The sequence below is a fragment of the Pelobates fuscus genome, chromosome 4, assembly GCF_036172605.1.
Source record: "Pelobates fuscus isolate aPelFus1 chromosome 4, aPelFus1.pri, whole genome shotgun sequence".
NCBI classification, from domain to species: Eukaryota; Metazoa; Chordata; class Amphibia; order Anura; family Pelobatidae; genus Pelobates; species Pelobates fuscus.
This window is the reverse complement of record NC_086320.1, coordinates 39,296,886-39,313,205: the sequence shown is the minus strand read 5'-3', so window position 1 is coordinate 39,313,205 and position 16,320 is coordinate 39,296,886. Positions and strand designations below refer to the sequence as shown.

The following is a 16,320-nucleotide window of genomic DNA, read 5'->3' as shown; positions in this document are numbered from 1 at the left end:
TTGCGGGCACTGCACCTTCCTCTTGCTGGTCCTCTTCATCTACTGACGCTCCAGTGCCAGGAACCGACGTCACTGCTGTACCTTTGCGCATGCACGAGAGTACAGCATTGAGGTCTTTGCAGGCTGTAGGTATTGACACTTCTAGACACACCGGTGGCTTCGCCAGTATTCCCTACTTTTTCTCAGTATATCTCTTGACTACGTTGGAATTTCTATCTTTCAACTATTCAATTTTTATGAAATACTTATTTAAATCGTTGTTATAAGCAGCACTATTACTTCTGTGCTTTACACCCGGGAGTCAGCATAGTGGAAGCATACAGAGAACAGAAAACATTAAACAATTAGAGTTATTCACTACAGTGAGAATTCAAAGTGAATTTTAAACTTAAGTTCAAAAGAGCCAAAATGAAAACATTCTCTAAGTAAACTTTGCTTTCAGTTCACCTACTCTGACTGTGCTCTGATTTGAATTCTCACTTTGAATGCTCATTTTGGTAAATAACCCCAAATGTCTTATTTCTTCTTTCTATTTGCAATGATTGCCCTGACTGTGCCAGGATTGAACTGGGAATATGTAATATACATTTATAAAGCACCAACATATTCCGCAGTGCAGTACAATTAGGGTAGATCGTACCATATACGCAGACAAATACAAAATGTAAGAGTGCTTTACCCATTAGTGGAGGTCTAGGCATTGAAAGTGCTTGTGGACTTACAATCTAAAGGAAAATATGGAAATTTGAGACAAAATGTGGAATTGGTTAGTGATTGCCACACTTAACCCCTTAAGGACCAAACTTCTGTAATAAAAGGGAATCATGACATGTCACACATGTCACGTGTCCTTAAGGGGTTAAGGTACTGTCACCATTTTATCTCATTAGATTGGCTATTGTATCTGGAGTCCCCTGGTGCTGTCCCTCCAGTATGAGAGTGCACCCTCTTCCTTAGCTATACGGATTCATACCAGCAATGAGCGGCTGATATAGGCTCACTGCGCTCATCTGACACTCTCAGCAAGTCGCTGTTGCCCAAAACACTTCCTCGCTAGTCTGAACAGCGGAGAGGGGGTAAGGCTGCTGGAGACTACAAGCAAATACATATTAATTATACAATAAAAGTAATAATGCAATAAATAGTCCTTCTCACTTTAGTGGAGGTTAATTCAAACACAAAACATGCGCCATCTTCCAGAGGCACAATATGAATATTTCCAAAAAAATAAACTAAATCTGTCCTTTAACGGAGTGAGATCAAACAATGTATTAAAGGGATATCATATGGCACCCATACCACTTCATCTCATTAAAGTGGTCTGGGTGCACAGTCTGAGGAGACTGAGAGAAGCCAGCCCTAAGGGACCTCGTCAATAGAGGTTAACCCTTCCAACACAGGAGGGAGAAACAATCACTTTAGAGCAGAGGGACACTATAGCATTAAGAATACACTAATGTTATAGTGTTTCTTTAATATAGTTATTTTAGATTTATACTCCGTACAGTGAATTATGGTGTACTAATTATGGATTTCAAATTCAGACAAAAAAAAAAGTGAAAATTTGAATATTCCTCCTAGCCTTTCTTGTGTAATATTTGAAATACCGTCATCAGTACACATATTTAGTTTGTTTCTCTTGGTTTCTTAATTGAGCTCACTAGTAGCAAAGAGGCTTGATCACATGGGATCCTGTATCATCCTTGATATAACTTGTGTGGAGTCCTGGCGACACAAATTAGAGAATATCCACCTTTGGGCAATACCTGAAACAGTTAAAGGACCACTCTTAATGAAGTGGTCTGGGTGCCAGGTCCAGCTAGGGTTAACTAATTGTTTTATAAACATAACAGTTTCAGAGAAACTGCTATGTTTATCAATTAGTTAAGCCTTCCCCTATTTCCTCTAGTGGCTGTCTCACTGACAGCCGCTAGAGGCGCTTGCGTGATTCTCACTGTGAAAATCACAGTGAGAGCACGCAAGCGTCCATTGGAAAGCATTATGAATGCTTTCCTATGCGACCGGCTGAATGCGCGCGCAGCTCTTGCCGCGCGTGCGCATTCAGCCAACGGGGAGGAACGGAGGCGGAGAGGAGAGCTCCCCGCCCAGCGCTGGAAAAAGGTAAGTTTTAACCCTTTTCACCTTTCCAGAGCCGGGCGGGAGGGGGTCCCTGAGGGTGGGGGCACCCTCAGGGCACTCTAGTGCCAGGAAAACGAGTATGCTTTCCTGGCACTAGAGTGGTCCTTTAAGAGATTTGCTTTGATAAACGTCCAATACGATGTTTGAGTACTCCAAATATACTGCCTGGTTGCCTTTGGGGATACTTTAATAAGCTCAAAGCCTTCACTCAAGTAGCAAAAAAAATTAAATAAGGATAACATAAAATGAATGCACAACAACTTGGGAATTTGTTAAAGGTAATTGTATGCAAATTTGGTTATTGGTGCAAAATGTGAAAAAAGTAGCAATTTATTTATATATCAGCAATTTGAGTATACAATTTAAATATTTTCTGAGAACTTTTTTTAAAATGATTTAAAGGATCACTACAGGGTCAGGAACACAAACATATATTCCTGACCCTTTAGTGTTAACACCACCATCTAGCCCCCCTGTGCCCCTCATGCCTCCAAAAATATAGCAAAATCTTACTGTATTCAAGGCAGAAGGTATAGATCTGCATGATGTTTGCCTCAAAAACAACAAGCAGTCTGCTGACATCATCAGACGTGGTGGCCTGATCCAATCACAATGCTTCCCCATAGGATTGGTTGAGAAAGACAAGGAGGCAGATCAGGGGCAGAGACAGCATGATTCAAACACAGCCCTGGCCAATCAGCATCTCCTCATAGAGATGAATTGAATCAATCAATCCATATGAGGAAAGTTCAGTGTCTGCATGCAGAGGGAGGAGACACTGAATGTTTGGATGCATTCTAGGCAGCCATGACCCAGGAAGGTTCTCTAACAGCTATCTGAGGAGTGGCCAGTGAAGTTATCACTAGGCTGTAATGTAAACACTGCATTTTCTCTGAAAAGAGAGTGTTTACAGCAAAAAGCCTGAAGGTAATGATTCTACTCACCAGAACAAATTCAATAAGCTGTAGTTGTTCTGGTGACTATAGTGTCCCTTTAATAGGAATGTTTGTAGATAAATCATTTGAAAAAAATGTATCTAAAAATATAAAATTATTTGAAAAGCTTACCCTACAATATTAAATAAGGGGATTTCAGTCTAGCACTGCACATGGCAATAAACAGCTATCATCCACAGCTATATATGAGCAGACTCTGGCTTTGTGAGTTGCGGACAGTAAAGATGGCAGTAAAATAAATAAATAAACTTCAGTTGGCGAAATGCTATATTGTTTTCACATTTGTTTTTAAAGCAATAAAGTATATTTGTCATTCAGTACTAATTGTGTTTGTCCATTTCTGCTTGCTTAAATTATTTTTATCTTCTTCAGTTCCTGGCACCAAAAAACTTACCTAGTAAGAAAACTTTGGATACAACTCCTTGAAGAATCTACCCAACATTATATCCCTAGTGGGAATAATAGAAACATAGAATGTGACAACAGATAAGAACCATTCGGCCCATCTAGTCTGCCCAATATTTCAAAATACTTTTAATTAGTCCCTAGCCTTATCTTAAGTCTAGGATAGCCTTATGCCTATCCCACGCATGCTTAAACCCCCTCACAGTGTTAAAATCTACCACTTCAGCTGGAAGGATATTCCATGCATCCACTACCCTCTCAGTAAAGTAATACTTCCTGATATTTTTAAACCTTTTCCACTATAATTTAAGACTATGTACTCTTGTAGTGGTAGTTTTCCTTCTTTTAAATATAGTCTACTCCTTTACTGTGTTGATTCCCTTTATGTATTTAAATGTTTCTATCATATCCCCCCCATCTCGTCTTTCCTCCAAGCTATACATGTTAAGTTCCTTCAACCTTTCCTGGTAAGTTTTATCCTGCAATCCATGAACCAGTTTAGTAGCCCTTCTCTGAACTCTCTCTAAGGTATCAATATCCTTCTGGAGATACGGTCTCCAGTACTGCGTACAATACCCCAAGAGAGGTCTCACCAGTGTTCTGTACAATGGCATGAGCACTTCCCTCTTTCTACTGCTAATACCTCTCCCTATACAACCAAGCATTCTGCTAACATTTCCATCTGCTCTATTACATTGTCTTCCTACCTTTAAGTCATCTGAAATAATTACTCATAAATCCCTTTCCTCAGATGTTGAGGTTAGTAGGGTATCAAATATCCTATACTCTGCCCTTGGGTTTTTACGTCTAATGTGCATTATCTTGCACTTATCCACATTAAATGGCAGTTGACACAGCTCTGACCATTTTTCTAAATCATTTGCCATTTGGCGTATCCCTCCTGGAACATCAACCCTGTTGCAAATTTTAGTATCATCAGCAAAAAAGACATACCTTAGCATCAAGACCTTCTGCAATAACACTAATGAAAACATTAAAGAGAATGGGTCCAAGTACAAATCCCTGAGGTACCCCACTGGTAACTCGACCTTGCCTCGAATATACACCGTTGACTACAACTCTCTGTTGCCTGTCATTTAGCCACTGCCTTACCCATTCAACAATACTGGAATACAAACTTAAAAATTGCAATTTATATTGATCAGCCTTCTATATGCAACAGTGTCAAAAGCCTTACTTAAATCTAGGTAAGCAATGTCTACTGCACCACCCTGATCTATTATTTTAGTTACCCAATCAAAAAAATCTATTAGATTAGTTTGGCATGATCTCCCGGAAGTAAACCCATGTTGTCTCTGATCTTGAAATCCATGTGATTTTCAACAATCCTATCTTTTAACATGGTTTCCATCACTTTTCCCACTACCGAAGTAAGGCTCACTGGCCTATAGTTGCCTGACTCCTCCCTACTATCTTTCTTGTAAATAGGCACAACATTTGCTAATTTCCAATCTTCTGGGACTACACCTCTTAACAATGATTGGTTAAATAAACCAGTTAATGGTTTTGCTAGTACACCACTAAATTATTTTAATAACTTTGGGTGTATCTCATCAGGCCCCATTGACTTATTTGTCTTTACTTTTGACAGTTGAAATAGAACCTCTTCCTCTGTAAACTCACATGCAACAAATTTTCTTCATTTTGATCTGTAAATACTAAAAAAAAAATATTCATTGAGGCAATCAGCTAGACCTTTATCCTCTTCTAGATACATTCCTGCCTAATCCTATAGATCTGTCTGTCTTCCTCGCTCTGGGTATTTTTTAAATTACTAAATGCTAACTTTTTGTTTTTTTACTATTTAATCCACATCTGCAGTGGTTTCTTGAATTTTTTGCTTTTACTGACAAGCCTAATGCAATTTTCTGTTGCCTTCAGCAGTGCAACCTTTAAATAATCCAATTTCTCTTGGACTTTCTCTTGTTTTTCTAAAGTCTAAAACTTTTGTTTTTGTATGGTGTGACTCAGTCACTGTTCTTATATTAAACCACACTGACTGATGATCAGTGGATCCTAAACTTTCACCTACAGTAATATCGGATACCAAATCTCCATTTGTAAACACTAAATCTAGTATGGCCTCCTTACGAGTTGGTTCCTCAACGAGTTGTTTTAGAGACAATCCCAGTAGGGAGTTTAGAATATGTGTGCTCCTGACAGAAGCAGCTATTTTGGATTTCCAGTTCACATCTGGAAGATTAAAGTCACCCATGATGATAACTTCCCCCTTCATTGTCATTTTAGCAATTTCCTTAACTAGTAGACTATCTAACGGATCTATTTGTCCAGGAGGCCTGTGAATCACACCTACACGAGTTACTGTGTGATTACCAAATTCTAACGTAACTCTATGTTCGCCTCACAAACTTTTATTAGGCTAGATTTTATGCTATCCTTCACATACAGGACCACCCCTCCCCCTTTCTTGCCTTCTCTGTCGTTTCTATATAAAGAGTACCCTGGTATCTGGTATTGCTATATCCCAGTCATTTTTCTCATAATACCATGTCTCAGTAACAGCCACTAAATCTACATATATATACCACCTAAGTGCTGCCATCTGAGCACGATCTACTGCTCCACTACATGTGAGTAGAATATTCTTACTTTTACACCCATTATTACATTGATTACAGTGAGCACTATTGTTTGACTTTTTATCTTTTATATATCAAGCCATACATTGAGGGACTAGCCCCAAGATCTACATATACATCAATCGCGATTGTACAGCTGTATGCTGTTAAACTCAGAGCTGGTCTTATAGCTCTCTCAAATAAGAGTGATATACCATATACATTATTGTTGTGTGTCCTGCACCATCACTGGTTATTTTTTGCTTTTATTTCATATACTCCCACCATTTGAAGTCAGGACAGTTACCAGTTGGGAATAGACTCCAGCATTTGTAGACTAATTGGACTTTATATTGGCGCAACCTATATTTTGTGTATATTATTTTTTCTATTTCTTTCAGCAAACGGTTGAGGGAAACCCTTACTAGTGTTTGCAGCCTGCTATCATATATATGCAAAATACAAAACATAGGGGGCGGGGCCGGGCCGCCGAGCGGCAGCCGTTCTCACCGGCTCCGGCTATAAGCGCTATAAAATGCCCGCAAACCGACCTACAAACCTGCTAAACACCGACGAAAAGACAGGCAGTCGGGGAGAGATACACCCAGGCACACAGTACCGCGGCACTCAACGAGCGGGCAGCAACAACGGAGCGCGGTGAGCCCCGGAGGCCTGAGACACGCAGCAGGGGACCACAACACGCAAGGGGCATGTGGGAATCCGGGTCCGGCCCCGCTTCCCCCATCCTGGCCGGGGGGGTGATCCCGGCCCAAGAGTCTGAGCTTCAGAGGCTGGATGGGGGGGCTCACCCGGTGCGGGACGCCTTACCGCATGGAGCTAAAATGGCCGACAGAGCCCCACATGTCCACACAGCCATGAGAGGTGCCCCGCGCAAATGTGACAGCAGCCCGCTGGGACACCCTGGCCCCCGAAATGGCGGACCCCGCGACTGGGTCCATCTGGGCGGCGAACCGGTCGGCATGGAGCCGGCCAAGACCTCCGGATTTGGTGGTGGTCCGGAGCATATGCCCCCAAGTCTGTGAGCCCTGTGGCGCTGGGGCGCGCAGGCCCCTCGGCGGACCGGTGGCCGGGGGGCCGCGGGCCGGCGCCATGCACGTGACCGGAATCGGGTGAGGCAAGTCGAGGCTGGAGCTCCAGGGAGGCCCTGCCAGAGCTGGGGAGGTGCAGGAGGCCGCGGCCATGGCGGACTCTACAGGAGGGGGGGCGGACGCCAGACGGCAGCGGTCTCTGAGTGCCCACAGCATGGTGGAGCTTACCGCGGGCACGGACGCAAGCCTTGGGGGGCGGAGGAGGGGGGCCTGCCGAAACTGGGGATACCTGGGGGACTCGGATGGGAACAGCTGGCACACCAAGTACACGTTGACCCCGTTCGAACTTAAAGCACAACCGTACCAGAGGGGAGCAAGCGGACATCCCGTTTAGGAGGCTGAGAAAGCCATGCTGGACGGTCTCCTCGCACCGGGCGCCATATCGCCCCATCCAGTGAAGTGACTTACGTTGTTCTGTTAGTTTTAAAGATATAGTCTATTCTTAGGTTTTCCTGAAGTAAAAACTATTTTTGTAGGGTTACTTTATACTTACTTTACTCGCCTGCATGTTCAAGTAACCACGTATAGGACTAGAGATTAATTACAGTTTTTTGGCGCTATTGGTTTTCTTTACATTAATGCAATGTTCCGTAGGTCTAGAGACCTTTACTGTATAATAAGCCGGGTTACTACAATGCGTTCTACATTGGGCCAAACTTGCCACTTCTCTTAAATGTGGGTGCCCTTATGCAATATATATATATAGTTTGTTTGTTTGTTTACCTATGCTTAACCCTCTAAAAATCCTGCATGCGAAGCATTCTTTTTTATAATGCTAGTTACCACCTGCATTTCCAGGCACTATTTGAAGTTAAATAACGGTTGAGTCTTTTTTCTGAAATGCCCATACTGGTAATAATACACTGCATACAATGTCCTATCTGGTCATATATCAGCACGGTAGATGTACTGAATGAATACAGCACAATAACTGCACTGCACGTTCCAACGTCCCAGAATTCTCGCATCGTACCTAACCCAAAGCACTGACACAAGCCAGCGGTCACGTCACTCTTGCATACAGCCTGCTGACACAGACCACAGGCATACACCTACTGACATGGGATAATGGCTCGAACGGCTAACACAAAGCACCCACGTAACCAACAAACACGCAACACTTGCACGCACCAGTTACTACACAACGCTTATTTAGGGTTAGACACGAGTACGGCTCGGATGCCTAAACAGCCTGCATAATGCGTTAACATACATGTTAAACGTGCCCTTGATCTAATTCATTTAAATTTAGAATACGCAAAGTACATGTACACTTCATCTAATTTAGGTATGGCTCGGACTACTAAACAGCCTGCAAAATGCGCTAATATGCCGACTGAATGCCCTTGATGTACCAAATCTCGCTAATCTATGTATGTTCAGTTTTCTATATTACTTGTCTGCTTTGACTTATATGCCTCTGCGCAGGCACCCTTATGTTACATTTACTGATTCAAAACATGCCTGCCCACGCTCTATGGCGACTCTAATAAACATATTTAAAACAAAATACAAAACATATCTATACTCAGTTGACACTCTAGCGCTTATCCTATCTGTGTATTATATGATGTGCTCTGTATTATACAGTATGTAACTGGGTGTGAGGAGGCAGGTACATACAGTAGGAGATGCACACAATGATCCTGCTATGGCAGTTACATCACCATTTACCCATTTTCACTTTGAAAAGGTTAGGAGTCAGAGGAGAGCAGGGTGATAAGGTTTTCTAGCTTGTGGCCTGGCTAAGCATCATGGAAAAAAAATGTCTGAAAGACATGGCACAGTAAATACAAATCTGTATCAGACATAGAAAGGTCTATCTTTCCTCCATGACCTTAGCTGCAAAGTCTAATTGCAAACCAAGGTCACATTCAGGTTCTTCGAAGCACAAGATGCCAGAATAACAAATTAAATTCCTAAAAACATGGACATGTTCAGCCTCAGGCTCATGAAGCCTCAGCACTGTCTACTTATGAGTGTGTGTTTGAAAATCAGTGTCTGGTTATTTGAAGACGAATATCGACTAGCCATATATTTTTATGTCAAAAGACATGTTCACGGTAAGTAACAGCCAATCAGAACCTTTGACTTTCCTAGTTGAGCAGATTACAAAGCGCATTTCTCTGGGGTAGGAATAGTAATTTTTTGGAAAACATGCTTGATAATGACAAGAGCCCTCTGTCCCTACAGGTAGCCGATATTCCCATATAAAAACTGAATTTCAAAATATGAAGAAAAAAAAAAATGCATTTTAGCTTGGTTATGCAAGAAAAGGGTCTCTTTATATGTAATCCTTCATGAATTAAGTGTGTTTACGTCTACTAGGAGATGACATATTGAAATTAAAAGGACAATGAGATCTAAGCAAGGCTGGAATTATTAAAGGAGTATCTGGTCTCATGGGAGAGAAACAAAAACTACTGTTTCTTTAAAATAATTTTGCATGCAGCCGTAGGGCGTGTGGCGCCTGTCCAGAAGTTATGATAAAACTGTCAGAAAGAAGGGCCAGGAATCTACTTGAATGCAGAGGGCCAGGTGGAATCCTTTGCTCCTGGTAACATTAATAACTTCTCTTGTATGTTCTTACATGTTTTTCAGATAACTGTCTTTGCCTTTAAAAACGTCAAATTTACATGCATTCCAAAAGCTCGAAAGTATTTGGAACTTTGTACAATAAGCACAGAAATCGAAATGTTACCTATTAGTAGAATCGGATATATATTATTACGGTTTAGTCAGTGGTTTGCAAGATCAATGAGAGCAGAGTGTTTGGGGATAATACCTATAATAATTAGCAATTATACATAATTTGGAATGAAAGGATTATAGTGAATGATTGTCTTGTAATGGGATGGATTTTAACCATATAAAGAATGTCATCAAAGACACAGCTTACGTATAATGACTACTTAAACCATATGTCAAAAGACACAGGTTAACATAGAATCAATCACAGACAATCATCAATAAAGTGTATTTGTAATAGAACATTATTTTTTATTTTTATTTTTTCAGAGCAGAAAGACAGAAATGTCTTGTCATTGAATTAAAGGGACACGAATCCACCCCCCTCAGCCATTCATTGCATTCCCATACAACCATATGGGAACAGCACTGTACATACAAGCAAGTGACAATACGTTTATGGCACGTGATGTTATGTATGTGCAAATAGTAATCATTACTGCAGGTATGTGTGGCGGATCTAAGGCACCCATAAATAATTAAACTCAATGAAAGTGCTCCTAGTGCATATGCAAATTGTAATACCTGTAATTGAAGAACTTCATTCAGAAGTCAATGTGAATGGTGTCACATAGGAAAAGTTAATTATTTTTTTTTAAAACTGTTGCAATTGCACCCCCTGCTGATTATAAGTGGAATAACGTTATGTTTAGCTTCTCATTAATTTAGAGGTGTCATTGTTTGTCCGATTTTTGATAGTTATCCAAGTGAAGTTACGTACATGAGATTAACTTTGCTACCCCTATTTTTATAGTAAAACTACACCAGCAACCCAACCATCAACTGTAACAGAATATATAATTTCATTTATTATGATAAATACATCTATTGGACCCCTCCCAGTGTCTGATGGTTCTCCATTTCATCTGGGAGGGCAGTAAACCGAGACCTGATCAATATGATTTGTCATTATGTCCACCACATGGGTAAAGAATCACTGATTTAAGATAAAAATTAAAGAACACACCGAAAAATGTGTGTAAAGTGTTTTAATGGATAGTGTCGCATACTTGATTGCACATTGCTTCAAACCTAAACTGCCATCAGTAACTCAAACAGCACTACACAACGGACCATCAGTGAATAAACAGTGGTGAATAAACACTGTGCACTAAATCACCATCATTTCTACGCAGAAACACTGGAATGATTACCTGTGAATTGCCAGTCATGAGGAAGTCTCTGCAGATTTTTCCTCCACAATTTTTCTCAGTACTCATTAGTGATCCTCATTCACAATGATCAATTCATAAGATGATGCTAAACGTCTGCTCTTATGTTTACTTTTTTTTCAAACTGACTCCTGCATGCAGACCAATGATGGTATTTAAGGGGAACTCTAAGTACCATAACCACAACAGCCTGCTTTTGTGGCTTTGGTGCCAGGAGTAATCTGTCACCATTCCACTGTTAAGAGTCGAAATAGAGGTCCCCATGGCCTGTGGTCCATCCTCTATTCACAAATACTTCCACTACCCTTCCAAAAAAATGCAACAAACCAAAAGAAGCAGCAAATAGTTAATATAGAATAATATAGCAAATTGAGTTAAATAATGGAGTATTTTTATGTTTTAGATATTCATTCAAAACAGGCTCCTGTCCTTTTGACTTGGCGCTCTTGGTGGCAGCATGGTACTGCTCATGGTACAATCTTTGAATACTTTCTTTCACCTGTATATGCAGAAATGGAACACTTCTTTCTCTCCAAATATACTGGTAAAATTATCTTGTGCTACGATACTGCCACCAAGAGCATAACAGTGATAACAGCAGGATCCTGCAATATTTTATTATTATTATTATTGTTTATAATGCATCAACACATTCAGCGTCACTGTAGAAGACGTGGAGAAAATAATTCAACAAGTTATATGAAGAGGAGTAAAATTAAAGGGTTACCCCAAGCACCGTGACCTTTTCAATACTTTGAAGTGGTCAGGGTGATTGGATTTTTTTTTATTATAAAAGGAAGCACAGACTAATATTTAGTTCCGCTGTCTGATTAGTAAGTCCACCTTCGTTATCAGTCAGCCTGGAATAAGAGTTTGGGGACGGCGAATGTTAAAACTCTCCAAAAATGGAAGCTTCCCCACAAATAAGTAGGATGCCATGAAGGGAAGATCAAGCTTCTTAGAGAAATTTGCCTCAGCACTAAAGTACGTGTGAGTTTTCTTTTATTTAAAAATAAAAATGGTTGGGGGATCATGCAAGCAAGCGTTGCAACAATGAAAAACAGTTTATTAAATTGCTTTTTGGTTGGAGTATCCATTTAAACAAAAAGGTATCAGTATATAACAAAATAATCAAAGTGCAAACTAATCAAGATAAAATGCTGTAATCCTAGGTGTATTTAAACTGCACCAAAAACCATTACAGAGCACTGTAGAGTTCCAATCCCACTTATGCACCTAGAGCCCTTTCTGTGTCACTCAGAATGGAACTGATCACTACAACACCAGAAATATGGTGGAGAGATGTGAATACTCACTCAGTGCGTGGTAAATTGGCTTGTGTTTCCCTTTAAGATGGACAGCGCAGAGAGATGCGATTTTTCCTGGAGGTTGCATTTTTCCATCAATAAGGTACCATGACCTGGCAAAGGTTGCCCATTGCTTTACCAAAAAGAAAAAAATACTTAGGTCATTATTCTCATAAAATACAAAATGTTGAAAAGTTTGTAAAATATTATAAATAAACCATCTTATTATGCATTATAATTTAAACACACACACACACAACACCTAATACACAGGGAGTATGCCTAATCACAATTTTAGAATTATTTTTATTAAATCTACTGTCTCCATTTTTCAGGTTCTGCCTGTATTGATAATAAAAGAAAGAAAACATTTGAGCACAAAAAAGTGAGAACGACAAATGCCCCGGTCTGGATTAGTAAAAATAATCTGTGTCCACCTGGGGACACGTGGAATGCAAAATCCGGACACTGTTATCAAGATTTTTCAATGTCAGGATTTTGCAATACGTAGAAATGAAGATGCAACCAATCAGCTGAAATACAAACCGAATGATAAAAATACACAACCAAATACTCGTTTTTTTCCAGAATCGGTCACTATTTGACTACAAATTGGGTACTGAAATTGGAATGAATCTGCATTCAGACAATTGTCAATTTCCGTACAAGCCATCATTAAAAAGGCAATAAAGAGCATCAGTTTGAAAGCTAAGTACTGGGGAGTTATTGTTAACTCCATAGAGTGGTCAAAAATAACTCAAAATATTAAAATATGTTTAAGTTAAAAGAATTTAAGATATACCCCAAACCACTAAAATACTTGAGCTTCCTTGCATTACAGTTTAGCAGATTTTTCAGACTTTCTCAAGAGAAACTGGCTTTGTTTTTGGCTTTTGCTGTTTCACTCTCCAGGCTTTCGATCTATTGGTTTCAAGGTTTTTCTATTAATGACGGCAAATTGCTGCACAGTGACATGCGTTCCAATGTTTTTCTAGGAGAAGCAATAGTTGTGATGATTTCCTGGAGGCAGAATGATGCTGTGGCGATGAACCCTCTCACCACTGGATTAGTGGCAAGTTAAAAGGATGCTGTAGGGACTGGAACGGTCTTCATCTCATTAAAGTGGTTATGGTGTCTGGAGTCTCCAGGCACCATCCATCCATTCAGCATTAAACTGGTTTTAATGCTAAGTTAAAGTACTCAATATAAATAACCAAAAGTATCGAAAGCGCTTACATCTCTAAAAATGATTTGTGCATGTGTTTCAGTATGCAATCAGCACCTGATCACATAAATCATCAAATTGAGAAATAAACACAAATATCAATAAACCGGTTGTGACAAACTCCCCTTTTCAAGTGAGTTTGCCACGAGCTCCTGGAGGAGCCTGCTTGCCAGTCTCCTGCCCACAGACTATGGGCCCTGCAGGGAAACCTGTAAAAAACTACCGAACTTGACCGACTTTTAGCTCTGATTTCCCTGGAACTGTTTTGGGCATGGGGCCATGCTTGCAGTCGGTCAAAACTATGATTTCCAGGAAATTCCTGAACCGATATGGGTGATTTTTTGATATGTTGTTCACCCAGATCTGGGCTATCAGGTGATGTGACTTTTATGGGGATATGTTGGATTTTGGAGTACTTTCTGAACTTTGTGAAAATGTGTTTTTTCTGGCTGGAGATAATTGAGTTACTTACAGGACTTTACTCAATTATCTCCTAAGCAGACTGGAGGGATTGTGTGCTGTACATGGGCGTGTTACAGACTGTATGTATGTTCTGATTGGTTTATGTCCTTTGTGTTCCTGTGCCCCATCAGGTCTAGGGGGTGTTCCTCTGGCCTGGAAAATTGTATAAAAGGCCACTGTGTCCCATTAAACTGGAGATTCCTGCTTACACTCCAAAACTGTGTGTCGTCCAGTTTTTGGAGGGAAAGAAGATTTGCTCCTGTGTCTGCTGTTCCAGTTTGCAAGAGATTCAACAGGGAAAGTCCTTGTAAGGACTAGAGCTAATTCCCCATTCGGTTCCAGAGTTCCCAGGACTGAGTGTCGTCCAGTGCCAGAGCTAATTTTCCCTTCGGATCCAGGAAGGAGGGGGCGGTTCCAGGGCCCCAGTTAAGCTACGGCAACTGAGGGCAAGAAGTGCTGCGGTTTGTCCCCTGTTCCAGCTAGGAAGTGGTCTTTTAGCAGAGGTACCCACTCGGGGTGCCAGGTGATCCGTTACACCAGTGTATATGTTTCTGTATACAATGAATAATGTTACTCATTGAACGTGCTATTTAGAATCGATATATGCAAGTTTGTTTTACTAGCAGCATACACCAGAGTGACACACAAACTGCAATAAAGAAACAGTGGTGCACTTGGAATACTTGATGCAATAATCTTCCACAAACAAAAAAATGTAACCAGAAAATTATGGAAAAAAAAATACAAAAAATAGTGCAGACCATTTGATATCAACATAAAACAATAGTGATATGAAAAAGCAAGCGAAACGCGTCACAGCATGGGGGCTTCATCAGGAGGGGGAGCAAAGAGCAACAGATGGCCCCGGAAACTGGAAGGACGACTCAGGCCACAGTTTTTATACTTTGGTGAAGCAAGATAATAGAAACTGACCAGGACTTTCAGTAAGCAGCTTTTATGTTTTAATATGGTAATATATTGATTTGATACTCATCATTAGGCTCTTCTGGATCTGGTTTCTCCCTAGTCAAGATCCAAGCTCAAGATAGTTTGTTTCAGTGGATCCTTTCCAGAATTGGAGATTTCCCCCTCTATAGTGAAATCACTTGTAGCCAGAGTCACGGTTGACAGGGCTCTGGCAAATGTTGGACCCCCAGATATATGATTTTTCATTACACTATTAATGATGGGGATATCAGAAGGTCTACACTCACTGGCCTAAATCGTCCTTACAGTTTCCAGCCATCTGTTGCTCTTTGCTCCGCCTCCTGATGACACGTTTTGCTCACTTCGGAGTTTTCTTCCTTTTTCATTGCACTATTGTTTTATGTTGATATCAGTTGGTCTGCACTATTTTGTATTTGTGTTATTATTTTCAGGTTTCATTTTGTGGAAGATTATGCCCTATGCACTGCTTGGGTTATTGAAGAAGCATTAGCCTGGGCAGTTGTGATTGGCTGAGAGTGTCATCCAACCTCTCTGTGCTTATCACAATACCTATCGGTGGTATGAATTGGTATGGATTTAAGGAAGTGTGTAATTTCTGCCTTAGCAATACCTCTGGCAATGGTAGGCCCTGGGTCCTTTATATATTAAACTGCTCAAAATGGTTTAAGACTGAATGGAGAGTCAGTGCTAGAGGACTTCAGGCCCCATAACCAATTCAATAAAATTAAAGTTATAGTGCCAACAGTGTGCCTTTAAAGGGACACCGCAAACACGATAACCACTGCACCTTGCTGTAGTGGATATGGTGCAAGGAGAGCCCTGGCGCCCTCCCACTGTAAGCAATCAAATCGTTTTTAACAGTTTGACTTTCTACCTGAAGATCTACAAGGCTTCATTCCCTGCCTCCACCACCAATACCAGAGAGTCGGAAGTTCCGTAGCAGGAAATTCCATTGCTGCAGTGTAAGACTTAACTCAGGAAAGCAAGTGGTTATAATGCTTGGATAGTTTTTTTGTTTGTTTTTTTAGGGCATCGTTATTTATAATGCTGGAGAGTTAATTTTAAATATATATTAACTATCACTGAGCTCTATATTCCATATATGATAAGTGACCAGGCTCTACACTGTATGTGATATGTTACCAAGCTCCATATTACATAAGAGTTCCATGTTATATATCACGGAGCTCTTTATTACATGTGATATCCTGTGCACACCAGTATTCATTTTATCAACTAGCAATTTTAG

General features: G+C 40.5%; 1 protein-coding gene across 1 annotated transcript in view; it reads right to left on the bottom strand.

Annotated features, from left to right (window-relative positions):
* MRPL13 (mitochondrial ribosomal protein L13) overlaps positions 1-16,320 on the bottom strand; it is a 97,983-nt gene that overhangs the window by 80,194 nt on the left and 1,469 nt on the right. Inside the window, exon 2 of the mRNA XM_063451105.1 lies at positions 12,446-12,569. Coding sequence (XP_063307175.1) covers positions 12,446-12,569 — 124 coding nt within the window. The remainder of the gene's footprint in view (positions 1-12,445; positions 12,570-16,320) is intronic.